General features: G+C 46.1%; 1 protein-coding gene across 2 annotated transcripts; it reads left to right on the forward strand.

Annotated features, from left to right (window-relative positions):
• Positions 1-3,215: 3,215 nt before the first annotated feature.
• Positions 3,216-8,538, forward strand: BRCC3 (BRCA1/BRCA2-containing complex subunit 3; the record flags this gene model as incomplete). Of its 2 annotated transcripts, none has more annotated exons than XM_082004023.1 (8): positions 3,216-3,407; positions 3,759-3,880; positions 4,522-4,607; positions 5,289-5,377; positions 5,986-6,041; positions 6,661-6,792; positions 7,345-7,388; positions 8,387-8,538. In XM_082004023.1, the coding sequence occupies 8 exons, from the start codon at positions 3,216-3,218 to the stop codon at positions 8,536-8,538; spliced, it is 873 nt and encodes a 290-aa protein (XP_081860149.1). The 2 variants fall into 2 exon arrangements, with proteins under 2 accessions (XP_081860149.1, XP_081860150.1); XM_082004024.1 differs by having other exon boundaries at positions 3,216-3,320.
• Positions 8,539-17,700: the final 9,162 nt, after the last annotated feature.

Below are 17,700 nucleotides of genomic sequence, written 5' to 3' on the forward strand. Positions count from 1 at the left end.
ACCCTAGAAGAGGTAATCAAAATGGTACAGACAGTCTTCATTCTTTATCTAGGTTTAAAGTAGAACAGAATTAAGCTGTAATACATATAACATCCTCCTGCTATGAAGCAGATGCAATATTCCTATCCCAGTGAAACACAGTGGTCTTCTGAAAACTTGTAAAGTTATACGGCATATTACAGACAGGAGCAAGAAAATCTGGGTACAAAATAAAGTAGGGAAAGTCAGGGAGAGAAAAAAATTATTATACAGTGGGGTACATATATAACAGGAAATACACTTCCATGTAGCCTTATATATCATCAGTGCTTCTCTACCTTTTTGAATCAAAGGATCACTTAGCCTTTTTGAAAACAAAACACCAACCACGGATCAGCCTGAACAGCACTGTCACAGTATTTTAATCTCTAACAAAGAAAACTTTCAGTGTTCTTTTATTATTTATTTTTCTCCCATTCTGTTTGTTTCCTTGCTTGATGTGTGGGAATGTGTATATGCATTATAAAAAGCACCACTGTTCTGAAAATCATCCTGTGATGTGGTACAGCCATTCCAAGCAATGCACCAGCAGCTGGATCACTGGCATTTAGAGGAATGACAGCAATCTGACAAGCCTCACAAGGCCTCAAGAATAAGCTATGAGGGTTAAAGGAACGTTTTTGTAAGTCCTTTTCATTCTGCTTTACCCTAAGTCACTTTACAAATTCAAGCCCATGTGTGGAAATCACTTTGCCCAACAGTGAAATGCAGCAATCGCTACTGCTCATTTTCAGTCAGCTGAATGTAACCACCCAGGTTGGAATTCGGCCAGGATACTCTCCTACTCTGCAGTGAACTGCCAAAAGCTCCGTCATGACCAAAAATGTTCAAGAACTTGCTTTTATTCCATTCAAAGCTGGGATTTCTACAGCACACCATCCCCAGAACCAGAAGACTCAAGACTGACTTCAGTATTGTAAAAATATTACTCTGTAAGTGATGACTATTTCCTACAGCAAGTAAACTCTCCTGGCAGGTCTCCTATCCAAATACTAACCTGGTTCAGTCTTGCTGAACTACAGGTAGGAGGACTAAAGCACAACATGTATGTTTGTGTTTATTGTGTATGAACATGGTAGTAATGATAGGTACAGGACTGACAGAACAAGGTCTCATGCAGAAGACACTGTGCAGAATGGGCAGCGGTTAACGTGTGTTTCCACCCTTTGCCCCACTAATTTGACCCAAGCTTCCCCCGAATTCCATAGCTCCGAGTTCAGTTGCCAAAGTTCAAAGGCACAGTCTGACCTCTCTTTTCAACAGTCTCTAAGTCTCCTCTGTTATGAAGGTGCCCAGTTAGTGCCACAGATAAAAACTTGAGGTCAGGCAAAACCGTCAATTGGGTTTGAAGACAGCTCTGTCTTTAGTACTCAAACATACAAAAGAAAGAGAAGGTTTGAAAAAGCATGCGCTTAGACATTTGCACCTGAAACTTTAAGAAGGGGAAAACATATACAATTCCAATTTTTGCAGATTTTTATCAGAAAGCAATAAAAAAGCCTGAAGGAAGACATGGGTGAAAGGAGAAGTAAGCTTAATCATATTTAAAACAAGTTGTAAAACCTGTTTCTTACATTGCTTGCTTCATAATCTATTAAAAAAACCACCACATCCAACAAAAAAACAATCAGCTTAAATTTGCAGGATTGCCGCGTCATCCTTTGACACAGATTTTAATGTTTCCATCAACATAATTGCAGAAGTTTTGAGCTGTTTAAGGTATTGATGTGGGGAGATTTAAAGCCCAAGTCCCACGGACAGGAACAAGACTTGCAAGTATTGTCTGCCTCAGCATTAGGCCTTAGAAGTTTAATGCTGTTCTGGGACCTGGGTGGATTTCTGAGCCATACAATATATGAATAAATGTGAAAATGGCCAGGAGGAGGACTGCATCTTGTGGTGAAGACAATTTATTTGCTTTTAAATTGGGTACATTAGAATATTTTATGAAAACAGTGAAAGAAATTGCTCCAGCTGCCATTTGGACCATCCCCAGAGCTGGTGCTCAGCGTGATGAACAAACTCCACCCTTTATTATCTTCTATTTTAAAAGGGGACTGGGTCAGATTGTTAGAAGAGTTCAGCTGCCATTTAGGCAGAAGGAAAAAAAGCAATGCTGAGGCTCAGCAAATTGGGGATTCAGATGAGCTGTCTGCTGATGTAAGAACATGTTGACTCACTCTAAAGCTTCTTCTTGGGGGTTTAGTCTCTACTCAGCCTGGAGCACTCGCCCTGAGCAAGCACCTCTGGGACTCCACTTTCCACTCTGCCCGATCTACTGAGGGGTAGCAGATGCTCACCGACCAGCCGGGGCTGTCCAGCAGTTTGGGGAGGGAAGGTCTAGCTTTGGTAGGATCTAAAGAAACAGGAAGACAAAAAGAGATGGATATAGTGTGGGGGGAACGCCGGAGAGGAAGGGGAGGACGAGGAAAGGGGTGCGGGAGCCGAGCCTGGTGAAGGGTCGGCCGAGGAGGGGGTGTGGGGGGCGGTGCGGACAAGGGGAGCAGGGAGAGCAGAATGGGGCGGGGTGTGGGACCGGTGCGAACAGCGGGCCGGCCGTGGTGGGGAGGAGGCGGGAAAGGCCGGGGAGGCCCGGCCGCCGCGGCGGGAAGAGGGCGCAGCACGTCTCCATAGCAACCGCCTCCCACCCGGGCCGGGCCTGCGGGGCTCGGCGGCCGCCCCTCAGCATGAGACGGCACCAGGCGGAGCGGGAGGCGCTGGGCCGGGCCCCTGGGGCCGCCCGCCCGTGACCTACCTGCAGCCCCACGCCAGGTGACAGCCAGCGCCGTGTGCACCGAGCAAAGCCTTCCCCCGCCCTCCCCTCTGACCCCGCAGCCTCCCCCCGGCTGGTCGCAGGCCCCAATGGCCGGCGCGCAGCGGAGCCCCGCCCCGAGCCGAGTCGGGCCGCACCGCCCCGTCCCGTCCCCCCCGGCTCCGCCGCCCGCACCGCCCCGTCCCGCCCCGCACCGCCGCGGGCAGCGGCTTGCAGCGCGGAACCCAGGAGCGGCCGTTCGCGTGGGCGACACGGTGCTTCCGCCGCGCGGCACCGCTCGCATCTCCGGAAGCCAGACTGCACCTTGGCCACACCGATTGGCTGGAAGGTCTAGCGAGCCCCGCTGGGATTGCTCCCTGCCTACTTCCGGGTTGGTGGAGCAAGGCGGCGGGGTGGTGGCAAGATGGCGGTGCAAGCGGTGCACCTGGAGGCTGATGCCTTCCTGGTGTGCCTTAACCACGCGCTGAGCACCGAGAAGGAGGAGGTCATGGGACTCTGCATCGGGGAGGTACCGGAGCTGGTCGGGGCAGTCCCGGGGAGAGACGGGCGGCGCGCGGGGGACACAGCGGGAGGAACTGCTGCCCAGGCGCGACTCATGGCCCGCACCGGTGCGGGCCGTGGGATAGCGGTTTGTGGGCTCTTACCTTCCGAGTGGGGCTCGGCCACCGCGGTGGGGAGCATTGTACAGGCCTGCTTGGGGGCGGTTCTCCGGCAGAACCATGCCGCTGGGCCTCGGGCTTCTTCTCTCCACTCCTGTCTAGTGCTGACTCGTAGTTCGACGTGCTGTGAAAATTAAAGCTTAGAGTCAGAAAAGCTTCCCATCTGCACGCCTGACTGTACTCTGATGCTTACCTTTTCCCTTCTGAAGGTACAGAACCGGCCATTTCCTTGAGGGTGGTTATTTCTTTAGCAGAGGAATGATCGATTTTTCCTTCTGTGTCATTAGGTTGACACCAGCCGAATTGTTCATATCCATTCTGTGATCATTCTGCGCCGCTCCGATAAGAGAAAAGACCGTGTGGAAATTTCACCAGAGCAGCTTTCAGCTGCTTCTACTGAAGCAGAAATATCCTTTAGTAGAGACAGCAGCAAAGTCACCACTGAAGTGGTTTACCTCAGACCTCTTTTTATGTGCTGTGTTTTAGACTTGTTCTAGTTGGTTTGAAGTTATCTGCAGCTTTCCTCCTACAACTGTTTGATTTGGAGGGCTGTGCTGGCAGTTGCCATTCTCTGGAGTCTGTTGGTTCCAGCGTTTGCAGTGGAATTGTGTTTTAACTTTTTTTTTTTTTTTGTAATTTCTTTGTATTTGGTCACAAATAAAGCTGAAATATGTTTTGAGGGGAGGGTAGCAGTTCAGCAGGGAGACTTAGGAGAACATGAAAGGTTGACAAGTCTGTTTCCAGGCAGGTGCACTGGAGGGCTTTTTCCCTACATACAGTCAAGCATGCTGTTTTGGACAGCTTGCTGCCATGTCACTTGCTGCCACATGCAAACAAAATCAAATTTGCTTCTGGAGCAGCAGCATCATGCTGGTGCTGGGGAAGAGGCTTCTATCAGATTCCCGCTCTGTGTCTTGTGTCCTTGATCTAAAGGGATCTGGAATTCTGTTTACTGCTGAGAAACTTTTAAAACTCTGCTGCTTTTCGTGGCACAAAAAAACTTCTTCCATTTGTTCTACTGGTTTCAAAAGCACCTTGACTCACACACAGGTTGGCTGAAATGACGGGACGTCCCATGAGAGTTGTGGGCTGGTATCACTCTCATCCTCATATTACTGTCTGGCCATCGCATGTCGGTAAGAGCCGTCTTGATTTATGTTTTATATGAAAACTCACTGCTGGATAATCTTACTACTCAATTTACTGGATTTTCAGAGCTGCACAACCCAACTATCAAAGTTTGGTTTCTCAAACGCCCTCTGGTAGGGCAAGGTTGTCTGGGTGGGCTTCAGGAACCTCTGCCAGTATAGCCCTATTCCTGTCTGTGTGCTCCAGGTGCTCAAACTGCATATGACTCAGTAGTCACAGGTCAACTACTACTAGTACTTCTGATCTTCCAGACAGAAAAACTAGACCTAGGATATGGGGAATAGCAAAAAAAGCTGTGGGAATCATAGGCCTGCTGTGATGATTTTTGACATCTGGAAGTGGTAATGCAAAAATTAAAACTTTTTTGAAAGAAGTGCGTGAGTATCTTATACCTATTGGAGATTATGGCTATATAGTGATCTGTGGCACCAGGCTGATGCTGAGGTAATTTCTTGTTTTGTTAAGTCACCTTGTATTTTTAAGATTTGCTATTTAATTACATTTTAAATTGGATTTTTTTTTTAAAACTTAGTCACCTGGAGTGACTTTAAAATAAGGCTTGTCACATTTGTTACAAAATTCCAGTCACCCTTCAAAAGGTGACAAATCTTTTTCCGCTCCTTCAGGTGACCAGTGCAGTTCTCATTCTCTTATTTCTTTGTCTGCAGATGTCCGCACACAAGCTATGTATCAAATGATGGACCAAGGTTTTGTAGGGCTTATCTTTTCCTGCTTCATTGAGGACAAAAACACAAAGGTAGGCAACTTTTGGCAATAAATTCTCCAAGTACGCATGAGAAACATCAGACCCAGGGCAAAGCTGGAATCGTTGGATGCAGCCTGCAAGAAGGGCTGAGTTCTGCTTGGAGCACAGTCAAAGCACGGCTAGAATGGTGATGTTTGGATCACAGTCCTAACGGCGAAAGAACGAGTTATTAATTACTCTGTGCTGATCCACAGGCTGGCTCCCCAGCCAAGAGAGCTAGGCTGGTACTAGGGTTCTGGGACTGCGTCAGATGGCTGCAGCATGTGAGTGCCCTTCAGCTGTTCAGTCCAGCAGATCCAGCTTATTGCACCTCTGTGCCTCTAACCTCTTCAGGAGATGCTGCTATAGTGTGAGATAAGCTGACAGTGGTGTGTCTTGTCTGGGTTTTCCAGGTAGCTATGGTTTAAGATTTTTTTCATAGTTAATGGGTCTGTCAATATCTGCTTGTAAACAGTTCCAGCACACCAATCAAAGCAAAAAGCCTATACCTTTGCAACCTGTTAAAATGCTATTTGAAAGCACATTCTGCTTCCTAAAGGAATGTGTGTGTTTAGATTATTTTTTGCTCTTGGAATCTGACTTTGTGCTGTCTATCTTAGACAGGCAGGATTCTCTACACCTGTTTCCAGTCCATTCAGGCCCAGAAGAGCTCAGAGTGAGTATAGCAGAAGAATATTATGTCCAGCATCAGGTTGTATTTCCTCTTGTCTCTCCTTTCTGGGTTGTCTCAAATAAGTGTCTTCTAGGCTCATCATGAGGAGCAAATATTGTATAGATATGCCTGAAGCAGGTCTCCTTGCACTTCTGCTAATGCAGGCTGCTTGAAGTGAATTTAAAGATTAGGACTGATTAGTTTAGCCTAGATATTTTAGTACCTTAGGATTTGGTGTAGGACACTGTAGACTGGGTATGAATTTGTGCTGTAATCTGGCCTTCTGGCCCACCGTTTTGCTTTCAACTCTGAAGGTCAAGGCTTCAAGCTTGCTTGGTGTAGAGTCCCCACCAACTGCACACATCCTGTGCATTGTATTGTCAGTACTGGCTATCTAGTTGCTTTAGCATTTTATCATTAAAATTTAAGACAAGTGTATGGTTATAAAAGGCTTTGATTTGCCTATAAACTCTGGCATGTGTTCCCAAAAGTAAACCTGAAGCAATGCCATATGTTGGACAGCCTGACAGACTATTGCAGGTTTGTAGAAGTCCTTTTTTTTTTTTTTTTTTTTTTTTTCCCTTTGCTACTTTGACGTTAATTGTGTCTGATCCCCTTTTAGATATGAAAGGATTGAAATTCCTATTCATGTTGTCCCCCATGAAACCATCGGGAAAGTGTGTCTGGAATCGGCTGTGGAGCTGCCCAAGATCCTTTGCCAAGAAGAGCAAGATGCCTACAGGAGAATTCACAGGTAACAACACTGGGGCTGCACCCCTCTCCAAGACTGTCTTTGCTAACATATTCTATTGTTGCTGTACTTAAAGTACCATAACCTTAGCAGGGATATAGCAAATAAGAAGCATTAGCAGCTCATATGTCTTTGTAGGAGAACTGATTGAATACATTAAGGAGTTCAAGTTCTGTCAGCCTTGCACACGAGCTAAGCGTAACTGCTCCTTTGCTGCAATAAAAAAAGACTAGAGCATGTGTGAGCTAATGGTGGCATTACAGTGATGTGTCTGCGTGTGACAGTAGTAGTGTTTAACCAGGGTAAGAGTGCTGAGAAGTCTGAAAAATCAGATTAAATATCAGCTTTTTTCTGCTCCTGGTGCTCAACACTGATATTTCTGTGCTGTAAGCTCTTTGTTTTCCTTGTGAATGTACAGGGCTTCAACAAGTGAAGAGGTTTAGATGTGCCTGCAGTGTCAGTGACTTGTAGGTAGCTGGTTCTATAGCCTGTCTTTGCTTAATGTGCCATTCACTGCTATCTTGTCACTAACCTGCATTCTCTTCATTCTCTTAGCCTCACCCATCTAGACTCTGTAACCAAGATTCATAATGGCTCAGGTAAGGATTCCTTTTCTGTATGCGAGAATCCAGGATGCTGCTCCCAGAGTCCACAAACAGTAGAGTCTTGAGCAGGGGTTGGTTTGGCTCAAACTTTGGACGACAGTAGACCACATCTGTGTAACAGTCCTCCCTTTGCTAAAAAAGGCACTTATAAATAACTATAAAAGCACAAACTTTTGTCTTTTTCTTTGCCATACGGTTCATTTCCAATCACAAACACTGTGTAACTCAGAGAATTCCCCGAGACTGTTACCTTGTTACATAAAGTCTAGTGGAGGAACAGAATTGTAACTAAGCACTTTAAAGGAAAGCATCAGGGACTGTAAAATAACCTAATCCTGGGGTTTATTGATGCTATTGTAGCTTTCAGCCTTTCTACAATGGGTTAAAATTACAATAGATTACACTAAAATTACAGTTTGGATGTTTTGGGTTTGGTGGGGGGCATTTGGGGTTTTTTTTTTGTTGTGGTTTTTTTCCTGTTAGAACAGCAAGGGGATTTTGGATCTGATGAGTCTTAAAGCAGTGTCTTGATCTATATGCATGCTTGCATCTTCTGGCACCTTGTGTATGTTATGTGCATATGACATTGCTTTTGCCAGTGAGATAGGGTGAATCCTAATCCTGCTTTTGTTCCCAGAAAAATACCCTATTGTCCATCCTCACCTGTTCAATAAAAGAGGCATTCTTTGATTCTGAACTTAGAAATTAACTAGCATCAGTGATGACTTATGTACAGATTTCCAGATTTCTGTTGTAGGTCTGTCATTCCTCCTCTGGATGTCTAAAGGTCAGATTGAAATAGCTTGTTTCCCTGTTTAGCAAGCTGCTGGTTCTGACTTTCCTATGGAGATGCCTGGTTGCCTTGGCCAGGTTGTTGGAGGGTTTCCTTGGCTGTCTCTAATGCTTTGGGGTTGCCTTGGCTTTGGGGTTGTTGTAGCACACTGACTCTTTTGTGTGTTTGCACTGACATGATGTATTCTTGCTCTTTCCAGTGTTCACAAAGAACCTCTGCAGCCAGATGTCTGCCATCAGCGGGCCGCTCCTTCAGTGGCTGGAGGACAGACTAGAGCAGAACAAACAGCGGGTGCAGGAGCTGCAGCAGGAGAAAGAGCAGCTTCTGGAGGAACTAGCAGCTTTAGAGTGAAGGAGGAAATGCAGACCCTGCAGAAAAGTCATGAAAAAGCCCCACAAGACCTACTCCTGGCTGAAGGGTGGCCCTACGTTGCCTTACAGTGAAGATACTAGCTGTGCCTCTTCTCTTGCCCCATGCAGCAAAGAGCACTTATACAGGAAAAAGGCTTTATCTGCCCCTGCTTGATGGAAAGCAGTGGTATCTCCCCAGGTGCTGCATGATGCAGTGCAATTCTAGCTCAGTGGTGGGGTTGAGCAGCACCTGAAGAGACTTCAGTTCTGGAAGGCACACACCTAGAGAACATGTTGTTTTTCCGTCCCCTGTGTTTTGACAGAAGTCTTACTGCTTTACATGTATTCCAGGAGCCTAGAACAGGAGGTTTAGAGGGGAAAGGTGTGTACCTGCAGTCATATCTGATGCTGCCAACTTCTGCCTTTTAGTAGCTTCAGTTGACCTTGATCTTATATCTAGTAATGCTCTGGATTACACCCAGGCAGGTAAGTGGTGGGAGGGAAGCGCTTTGACATAGGTTTTGTGTTCAGCAAACTTCAAGCCAAATAAAGAATTCCAAAGCCAGAGCTGTTTGGAGTAGACATGAAATGGATGCTAAAAAGTGCCAGTGCCTGCATTATTTGGACACAGTCTGTATTCTCTTACTTCATGTAATGCATGCCCAGCACTGAGGTTCTCCACAAGGTGGACTGTTTCTCTGCTGGCTCAGTGGGCAGAGTGTGGTTCTTTCCCAGAGGGGAAAAGGTTAAGATGCTGAGAACTGATAGATACGCAAGCCTGTCATTCTTGCATGCTGAACTTAATTGCAGAAACTTCATTAGATTGAAACAGAACAAAATACCTGTTGTTGAACTAACCCTTTAAATGTTCTTGCTGTTGCATTTCAGAGTATCCCCCATCATGTACATGGTCATCTGCATTGTTATGTGAAGTCTGTCTCGTGTGAGTGAAGGAACCGACAGCACAGTTAAAATTTCTGTTTCAGCTCCTTGGTTCTAATCTAAATCCTTACATGCTCAAGTAGGTGAGAATGAGCTGCCTGCATTACTGCAATGGAGATTGTGACATTCCTGACAACTCATTAGCTTGACTGTTGCTTTGGGAGAATGAAAGTAATGCAGCTGAGAAAGAAGCACTCCCTTCCCAGTGAATAGCCGATACTGATTATCAACTGTAAATTCTTGTCAGACCTGGAAGGCCCTTAGCTTGTTTTTGTCAGACTTTACTTTTCAGTCTTTCTCCATTGGTATTAGCAAAATCTCAAACAGTAGAACTTCTTTGAGGTAAAACACTCACTACTGGTTTTTTTCTCCTTAAAAGTGCTGTGAATAGTATTTTTCTTTAAGCAATTTTTGAATGATCAGTGTCTTTTGTTGTTTTCTATGTCGAGTGCCTTACCTTGATCTTTGCTGAGGTGGGGGGTGTGCCTCACTGCCCCCAGGCTTGATGAGAGCTCCTTCAAAGATCATCCAGCAGCCCTGGGCCTCTTGACTTTCCACTGCAGTCTCCCAGGGCATCCTGCCAAGCACATCCCAGATAAAGCCAAAATGAGCTCTTCTGCAGTCCAGGCCTGCAATTGTGTTATTTGTTTTGTTTGGCTTCTCTCAAGATCCCAAGCAGGGTCTTTGGATCGTCACCCCTATCTAGGGAGTCTAGGGTCTGTTCCCACTGGAGGTTACAGACAGCCCACAGTAGAAAGAAACTAGTTTGGTTTTAAGCATAACCACCCCCTATCTGCTCCCAAATCCAGCAAGACTTTCAGACTCCCAGTAGTTTATGGGCTCCTGTCCCTGTGTTGCCATATGTGGACTGAGCTCCAGGACAAAGCTGAAATCCTGCCTTTGGATGCAGCCTGCAAGAAGGGCTGAGCTCTGCTTGGAGCACAGTCAAAGCACAGCTAGAATGGTGATGTTTCGATCACAATCCTAATGGCAAAAGAACAAGTTATTAATTACTCTGTGCTGATCCACAGGCTGGCTCTCCAGCCAAGAGAGCTAGGCTGGTACTAGGGTTCTGGGACTGCGTCAGGTGGCTGTAGCATGTGTGTGTTTTGAAATGTGTGAGTGCCCTTCAGCTGTTCAGTTCAACTTATTGCACCTCTGGCCTCTTTGTGCTGCGCTGACCAGTGCAGGGCAGTCCCTGACCTCCTGCCTCATAGGGCACCCTAGCCCCACCACCACCCATACCCTGCTCAACAAATGTTCCCTGACTGGATAGTTTAGCCATGCTCTGTTTGGCTGCCAGTCCCCTCTGTCTCTCTTCAACAGTGATCAGGCAGATCCCTGTCCGGCAGAGCAGGGTAGGGAGATAGCATCAAGGTGTCAGCAAGAGCACGCAGTCTTTTCCATGGCTCGCCCCTTCCAGCTGCAACCTTTGTGAGCACACCATTCTGCTGCAGGGCAGAATGCAGTGGTTCAGGTGCAAACAGGGCTTTTTGGAAAGGACATTCCTGGCCTTCAAGGGGGCAACACAACCTGGCAGAGCCAATTCAGGCCCTGAGTCCAGAGCTGCACACACTGTAAAAGCGAGGCACTGCTTGAAACATGAGTAAAGTTGCTTTCAGTGCTGTTCCAGCCCTCCTGGCACCCAAGGCCAAAGGGTTAATTGAGCCTCACATGAGTCAGAGCCTGTGTCAGCATATACAGTGGGACCTCCCTAGGGATAGCTTGACCCACACAATGATGTCATCAATATACTGCAGGTGTCAAGGAGCTTTGCCTTGTTCCAGTGTGGTCTGTAGCTATCAGCAGGGCTGTGTTTCCACCCCTGGGGCAGGCAATTCCAGGTGTACTGGATACCCCTCTGTGTGAAAGCAAACTGTGGCCTGTGCTCTGCTGCCAAAGGGATCAAGAAAAACACCTTAGCAATATCAGTTGTTGCATATCTCTTTGCTGCCTTTGACTCCAGTTCATATGGGAGTTCTAGCATGTCTGGCATGGCAGCACTCAGCGGTGACGTGGCTTTGTTCAGTCCATGATAGTCCAATGTTAGCATCCACTTTCCATTAAATTTTCGCACTGGCTGTATGGGACTATTTATTAAAGGGTGAATGAGTCTTGCTGGTGACTCTGACTCTCCAATCTTTGAACCAGCTTATGGATGGAAACTGGGGAATCTCCATTGGTGCAATATTGCCGCTGGTGCACTGTCATGGTAGCAATTGGCACCTGCTCTTCTTTAACACACAGCAACCCCATCACAGATGGATCTTCTAAGAGACCGGGCAAGCTAGACAGCTGCTTAATCTTCTCCATACTCAAGGCAGCTATACCAAAAGCCCAATGGTACCATTTTGGGTCCTTAAAGTACCCTCTCCTGTGGTAGTCTATGCAAAGAATACATGGAGCCTCTGGACCAGTGAGAATAGGATGCTTTTGCCACTCATTCCCAGTTAGGCTTACTTCAGCCTCCAACACAGACAACTGTTGGGATCCTCCTGTCGCTCCAGAACTACAGATGGATTCTGCCCCTTCATAATCTGATGGTATTAGAGTACCCTGTGCACCTGTGTCCACTAGAGCTTTATACTGCCATGGGGCTGATGTGCCAGGCCATCGAATCCACACAGTCCAGTAAACCCAATTGTCCCTTTCCTCCACCTGGCCAAAGGCATGGCCCATCTATTCCTGTTCAGTGTATTCATTACTTGATTTTTGTAACTGCAAAGCAGAAGTCCCTTCATCAGGGTCAAAAGTGAGATCACCCCTTCTATTCTCCCAACAGGCACTGGAGCAGTAATTTCCCGAATGGATGCCTTTTGGCTGTTGTTTTTTCTTGCAGTTCCTGTAACCAAGCTTCTAGTCTCCAGGTAGGTTCACCATCCCACTTCCTCATGTCCTTCCCCTGGTCATGGCAGGGGTGGCACTGGTGTGTGCTGCTGGTACCCTCTCCCTTGAACAGAAAAATCTGACTCTTAATAGCTGAGACATTGGTCAGAATGGGTGAAGAAGACCTATCCTATAGTTGCTGGGACAATTGTTGGGACAGCTTCCTCACAGCTGAGACACAGGTCTGTAGGGAGGAAGCAAGATTCTCTTTGAATTCTCAGAGTTGTCCAGCCAGTCTGTCCACAGTTGATGCTTCTGTGTCTGTCGAGCTCATTATCGCCAGGGTTTTGGCGTATGATGTCGGTGTACTTTGTACAAACTTTCACCACATGGACCGTGTGCACTGGATTTCATCCAGGTCTTCGGATACCTGGTTGTCATTCTCAACAAGGATGAAGGGATACCTGTCCTCACCCTCGACAGACATCACTTCCAAAAACCAAGGACTCCTGCCCCTTTGCCAATCTCTTTGTCAATGACCTTATCCTTTAGCAAGGGATCCGAGCTGCCAGGCTTCCTTACCCTCTAATTCCTGACTACTGGCCCTAATATCCCAGCACTGGAGTAACCAGCTAAAAATTTGCTTGCCTGGTTGACAGCAGAAATATTTTTGCATGTATTACAGCTCATTTAGGGATAGGGATTGGGTGGTTTCTGTCTCATTCATGATTTCAGTCCTTTCCCCCTCCTGTTCATGTGACTTCTCTGCTGCAGAACAGGCAGCCTCTTCTGATTCTCTCTTATGCTCCCTCTTTTTCTTCTTAATTATAGGGGCGACTGGTATAGTTGGAGGCTGGGTTTGTGGTTTAGCCAAAGTGTCTGTTGGTATGTCTTCAGATCAAGAGATTCTCTCTTCTCCTTGAGGGTGCTGAATAGCACTGAACAGTGTTCGGTAGGTGCAGGCCAGGCCCCAGCATAGTGCCATAAGTTGTGCCTCTCTGGAATAGCCAGGGCATCTTTTGTTTCAAACATTCTCTCCATCAGGATCCTGCACTTGTTCAGGAGCGAAGTCCCAGATCATCAGAGGTGACAAGTTTTCTACATACCCTCCCATATTCTCCCACATGCCTTGACACCTATAACCACACTGCCAAAGGGTCTGGGTGATCTGCGGAAACCTGCAGCAGTAACATGCAAGTAAAACAAATTAAGCAAAACCTGCTGCAGAAAGGGAATTTGCACAATCCAGATGCATAATCTGAATAGGCACCACGCTGCTGCAAATGCCTTCTCCACTAATTGGACATGCACAAACCTGCTTCACAGCCTGAATATGCAAAACCTTGCTGCACTGAGTGGATATGCTCAAACCTGCTGCAGAAACATGCTTTGTGACAGATGCACTTGACTCCTTAACCAAACTATCAGTAGTTTAGTACAGGCTCCAAAGGAGGTAAAGGCCAAGAACTTCTCTAGTTCCAATGTGTGTTCTGAAAACCCACAAATGAACAGAGTGACACACTGAGCATCGATGCATATGAGCCTGGAACACCAATCATGCGATTAACACATGAATAGCAGGTGGCTTTTCCAAGACTCATTTATCAAGGAACAAAGGTGTGGGTACAAGAAGTCCCATGTATACCTTTTCCATCGCGTGTAATTTGGCTAGAAGCCAACCACTTTATTCCATAAATATGACAGCCTAAGTGAGCCTTCTTTGAGCAGTCCCTGCTAAGCAGCTTGTCTGCATGGTGGTGGTCTCCCCTTGAGCTGGGACAACTCTCAAGGGTGCTCCTCAAGGCAGAGACCTTTCACCAATGGCAGATCTTTGGTAAGAGACTGATATCGCACATAAATTTGTGTCTTGGTAACTTTGATGTTTGTCTTGGTAGTTTTGAATCATTGTTATAACCTTTGTGCAGTACAGTAATAGAGTGAACCTTGCCATCAAACTTTGTTAAGTCACACTTTTACAACATCGTATTTCAATAAAACTACTTTTGCTGATACCTATGACAGTGGTCCTTTAAGTGATCTAAGTTGCCCATTCATGACAGTATCTCAGTGACCCTGATGCTCAACTCCCACTGCACAGCCAAAAATCCTGTATCAGTCTATGCCATGTCCTGTATCTCACCATCTCTGGCCTTGTTGCTCTTCAGGTCCCTTTGTATCTGGCATGCCTCCATGTCCTTTGACTTCTTTTTGATCTGTGACACTGATATGGAAACAATGGTTGCCTGAAGTGGCTTTCTGAAAAAAATATTGCCCAGCTCCAAAGGAGGTGAGCAGGAAAAGATTGACCACAGAAAGATGCCCAAAACACAACCCCCAACTTGAAAGAGCTGAAGTATAGCCTAACAGAACTGTTGGCTCTTCTGCTTTTGCCATTTCTGTTATCTGACAACAGAAAAGCCTCTGATGGGCAGAGCTATGTCCTGTGTAGCAGCCAGGGTAAGTGAAAAGCACTGCCGTGTTGGATTTTTTTCTTGGTCTCCCCAGGTGCTGCCGGTGCACGTGTTTGTTGACTCTAGAGAAATGCCTGAAGCAGGGGCACTGGAGATTCGCAGGAGGCTGGGGATAATGCATCACTAGGTAAGCTCTGTGTTGCTCAGATTTTGCAGAGGGTACTCAATTTGAAGGGACTCACCTCAGCTGGAGCTTTTTGTTCTGGACAAAGACTAAAACTCACCTCACTGAACTAGGAAACAGTCCAGGGAGCAGATGCATCAATGTCTTTCTGTGGAGACCTAAAAATTGTACAGAGATATTTTACTTGGCCTTTTGAACTCAGGAGTTAGTTATACTGTGCTGGTTTTCCTTAGGCTGAAAGCAGTCCCGTTTGCACGTTACGGTAAGCAGCTGTCACTTGTTCCATTGGCCAGCAAAATCCCCTCAGAGAATAACAAGACTTTGAGTCTTTGGTCTGATGCTGCATTTAGAAAATACCAGAATTTCTCTCCTTGGAACGTAAGCTTTCCATGAGGCTTTAGAAGTACAGGTAACAGTAATATAAATACTCTGAGCAACTTTGTAACTACTCTCTTTGCAGTTGTGCTGGCACCAATATTCAGCATGAAAACCCAAATGCAGCAGAGGAAACCAGAAACCAGTGCTGGTTAGCTGTGTTCAGCTCTGCCTCAAATGAGGGCAGAGTGTTACACTTAGATCAGCCCATTGCTGACACTCTCTGCCCATCTTTTATATAACAACTATTGCACAGAATGTAGTTGTACAGTTGTGGGTCAACCAAGGGAGTTACTCTGGATGGATAATGAATCAGCCTGGAAGAGCCTAAAAACAGGAAGGTGCCAACATCTGGAGCTGGTTTGCTACCTATCGCTTTACAAGGTATGTGAATTCTGGAAGTTACTTTTTTCCCTTCATGATGAGTCACTTGTGAACCGAAAGGTAGATCAAGATGGCAAAAAGGATGAGCAGCAAAATAATTGTCACTGCGAAGAGCATAGAGTTGTTCTGAAATCCAGGATTATCCTGTTCATAATTACTCAAGGACACCCCTGCAAAATACTGAATAGGTCTTAGTTTGCGTAAAAAGTGCATCATGTTCTAAAATGTAAGAGTAGCAGGACTGGATTATGGAGAACCCAAGCATAGTGGTGTGTGCATTTCTGACATGGGGAAATGGTGTTCCAGCCTCTCTGGGATGCCATTGAAAAGATACTTACATTGTTGTATTCTGTGCTCTAATGCTTTAGGAAGAGTCGCTCCTCCTCTCATCCCCGCATTTTCCTGCACCAGGAAGAAGTGGAACAGAAGTTTATTCTCAGCAGCAAAACTCAGAATTCCTGGGGCTATGCTTGGCACGTGATTTCCAGTCTGCCATGACAACAGGATTGGAGACTGAGCATACCACTTTCCAGACCCACATTTCTCCTGAAGATCTCCTTTTAATATATTCTTTGCTTTGAAATGGACTCATATAAATGGACTCACAGCATTTTTCTGCAAGGTGCTGCTTCCAGGCACCCATAGAAGCATGTTATCTCCTTGGAAAGTCATAATTAGAAAATATTAGTATGGGAGAAAATATTAATATGGGAGAGAAGTTTTTAAGCTACAGTATGTACCTACTCTTGCCTCAGGTGTGGCGAAACCATGCACAACAGAACTAAGCAAAAGAAATGTCAAGCCTCAGCTGGCAAGCCATGCTTCCCTGTATTCTTTCCCAAAGCCTGCCTGCACAAGTGATGCCCATCCAGCACCCACAGGACTCACATCAGTCTCATGGTGCTGGGACATCACTGGCACATGTAAATACCTTTGAGGATGTAATGAAATTCTCATAATGGGAACCTGGATGAGGGTGTGACCTGCTAGCTCACTCCAGCTCACACTTAACAGATCTTCCCTCCATGTTACCAACAGGTGTTTTTCTACTGTGCTTTGCCACATTTCATGGCGAGATCATTTTTCAAAGACTGTGTGGATGGACTTATGAAGAGAATTAAGAAAACCAGGGAGGATGTGCAGATTGAGGCTTGAAGAGTATTTGGCTCCACACATTTAATCACAGTAAAAAGGTTAAGTGTACCACCACGTAAGGGAGTGTTTACATTGGTGCATCTGCATTATTTTACCTTGTGCTAGCCAAACCCATTATTTTCACCCAAGAAATAGAGGCAGTTATCACCTTCGGTTACTTCTAGGGCTGACACGATGCCTTGGCAAGGCAGCAAAACCCCTGTCTCAGCAAGGATCCAGCTGTAAAAGAGGAATGAAAATAAACTTATCTGGAATTTCCTAAATTGTGAAAGAGCTTGTAGGCTTTGAGTTTGGATTCAGTAGTAGCTGAATTAGCTCATGCATCTTTTAGGAAGGAATCATCCTTCTTAAAGCACCTTGCCCTAAAAAAGAGCTTCTGACTTAGGGCTCTGATGTGGAACTTGTCTCTTGTAAGGACATCATCTGAAGCTGGTTTAGTGCGTCTGGAATCTCCTATCTGTGAGGTGAGAAGCCTTACACAGGCGATAAGCTGACTGAGGGGAAAAACACTTTCATTGCAGACTGTGAGCATAGGTCTTGGGTATTTAAAAGAAGCTCTTGGGTAGTGAGAAGAGAGACCGTTACAACTGCTCCATTTCAAAAGCGCCTTGTTTGAGGACCCACTGCTGAAAGAAAGAATGTGCAGAGATTCTGCAGCAGAACTACCTGCAGAGGCTGACCTGGAGCAGGTTGGTCCATGGAGTATTTAGGTTGGAAGGGATGTCTGGAGGTCACTTATCCAACAGCCTGCACAAAGCAGGTCTAGTTCTGGCAGGTGGCTCAAGACCTTGTGCCATTGAATTTACAGCTGCCTCATGTTTTGAAATGTTGGAGTTCTTTCTTCAGGCCTTTGTGGTCACTGGGCTGTGTGGAGACTAGTGGGTTT

Source organism: Phaethon aethereus (genome assembly GCF_964289735.1).
Source record: "Phaethon aethereus genome assembly, chromosome: 10".
NCBI classification, from domain to species: Eukaryota; Metazoa; Chordata; class Aves; order Phaethontiformes; family Phaethontidae; genus Phaethon; species Phaethon aethereus.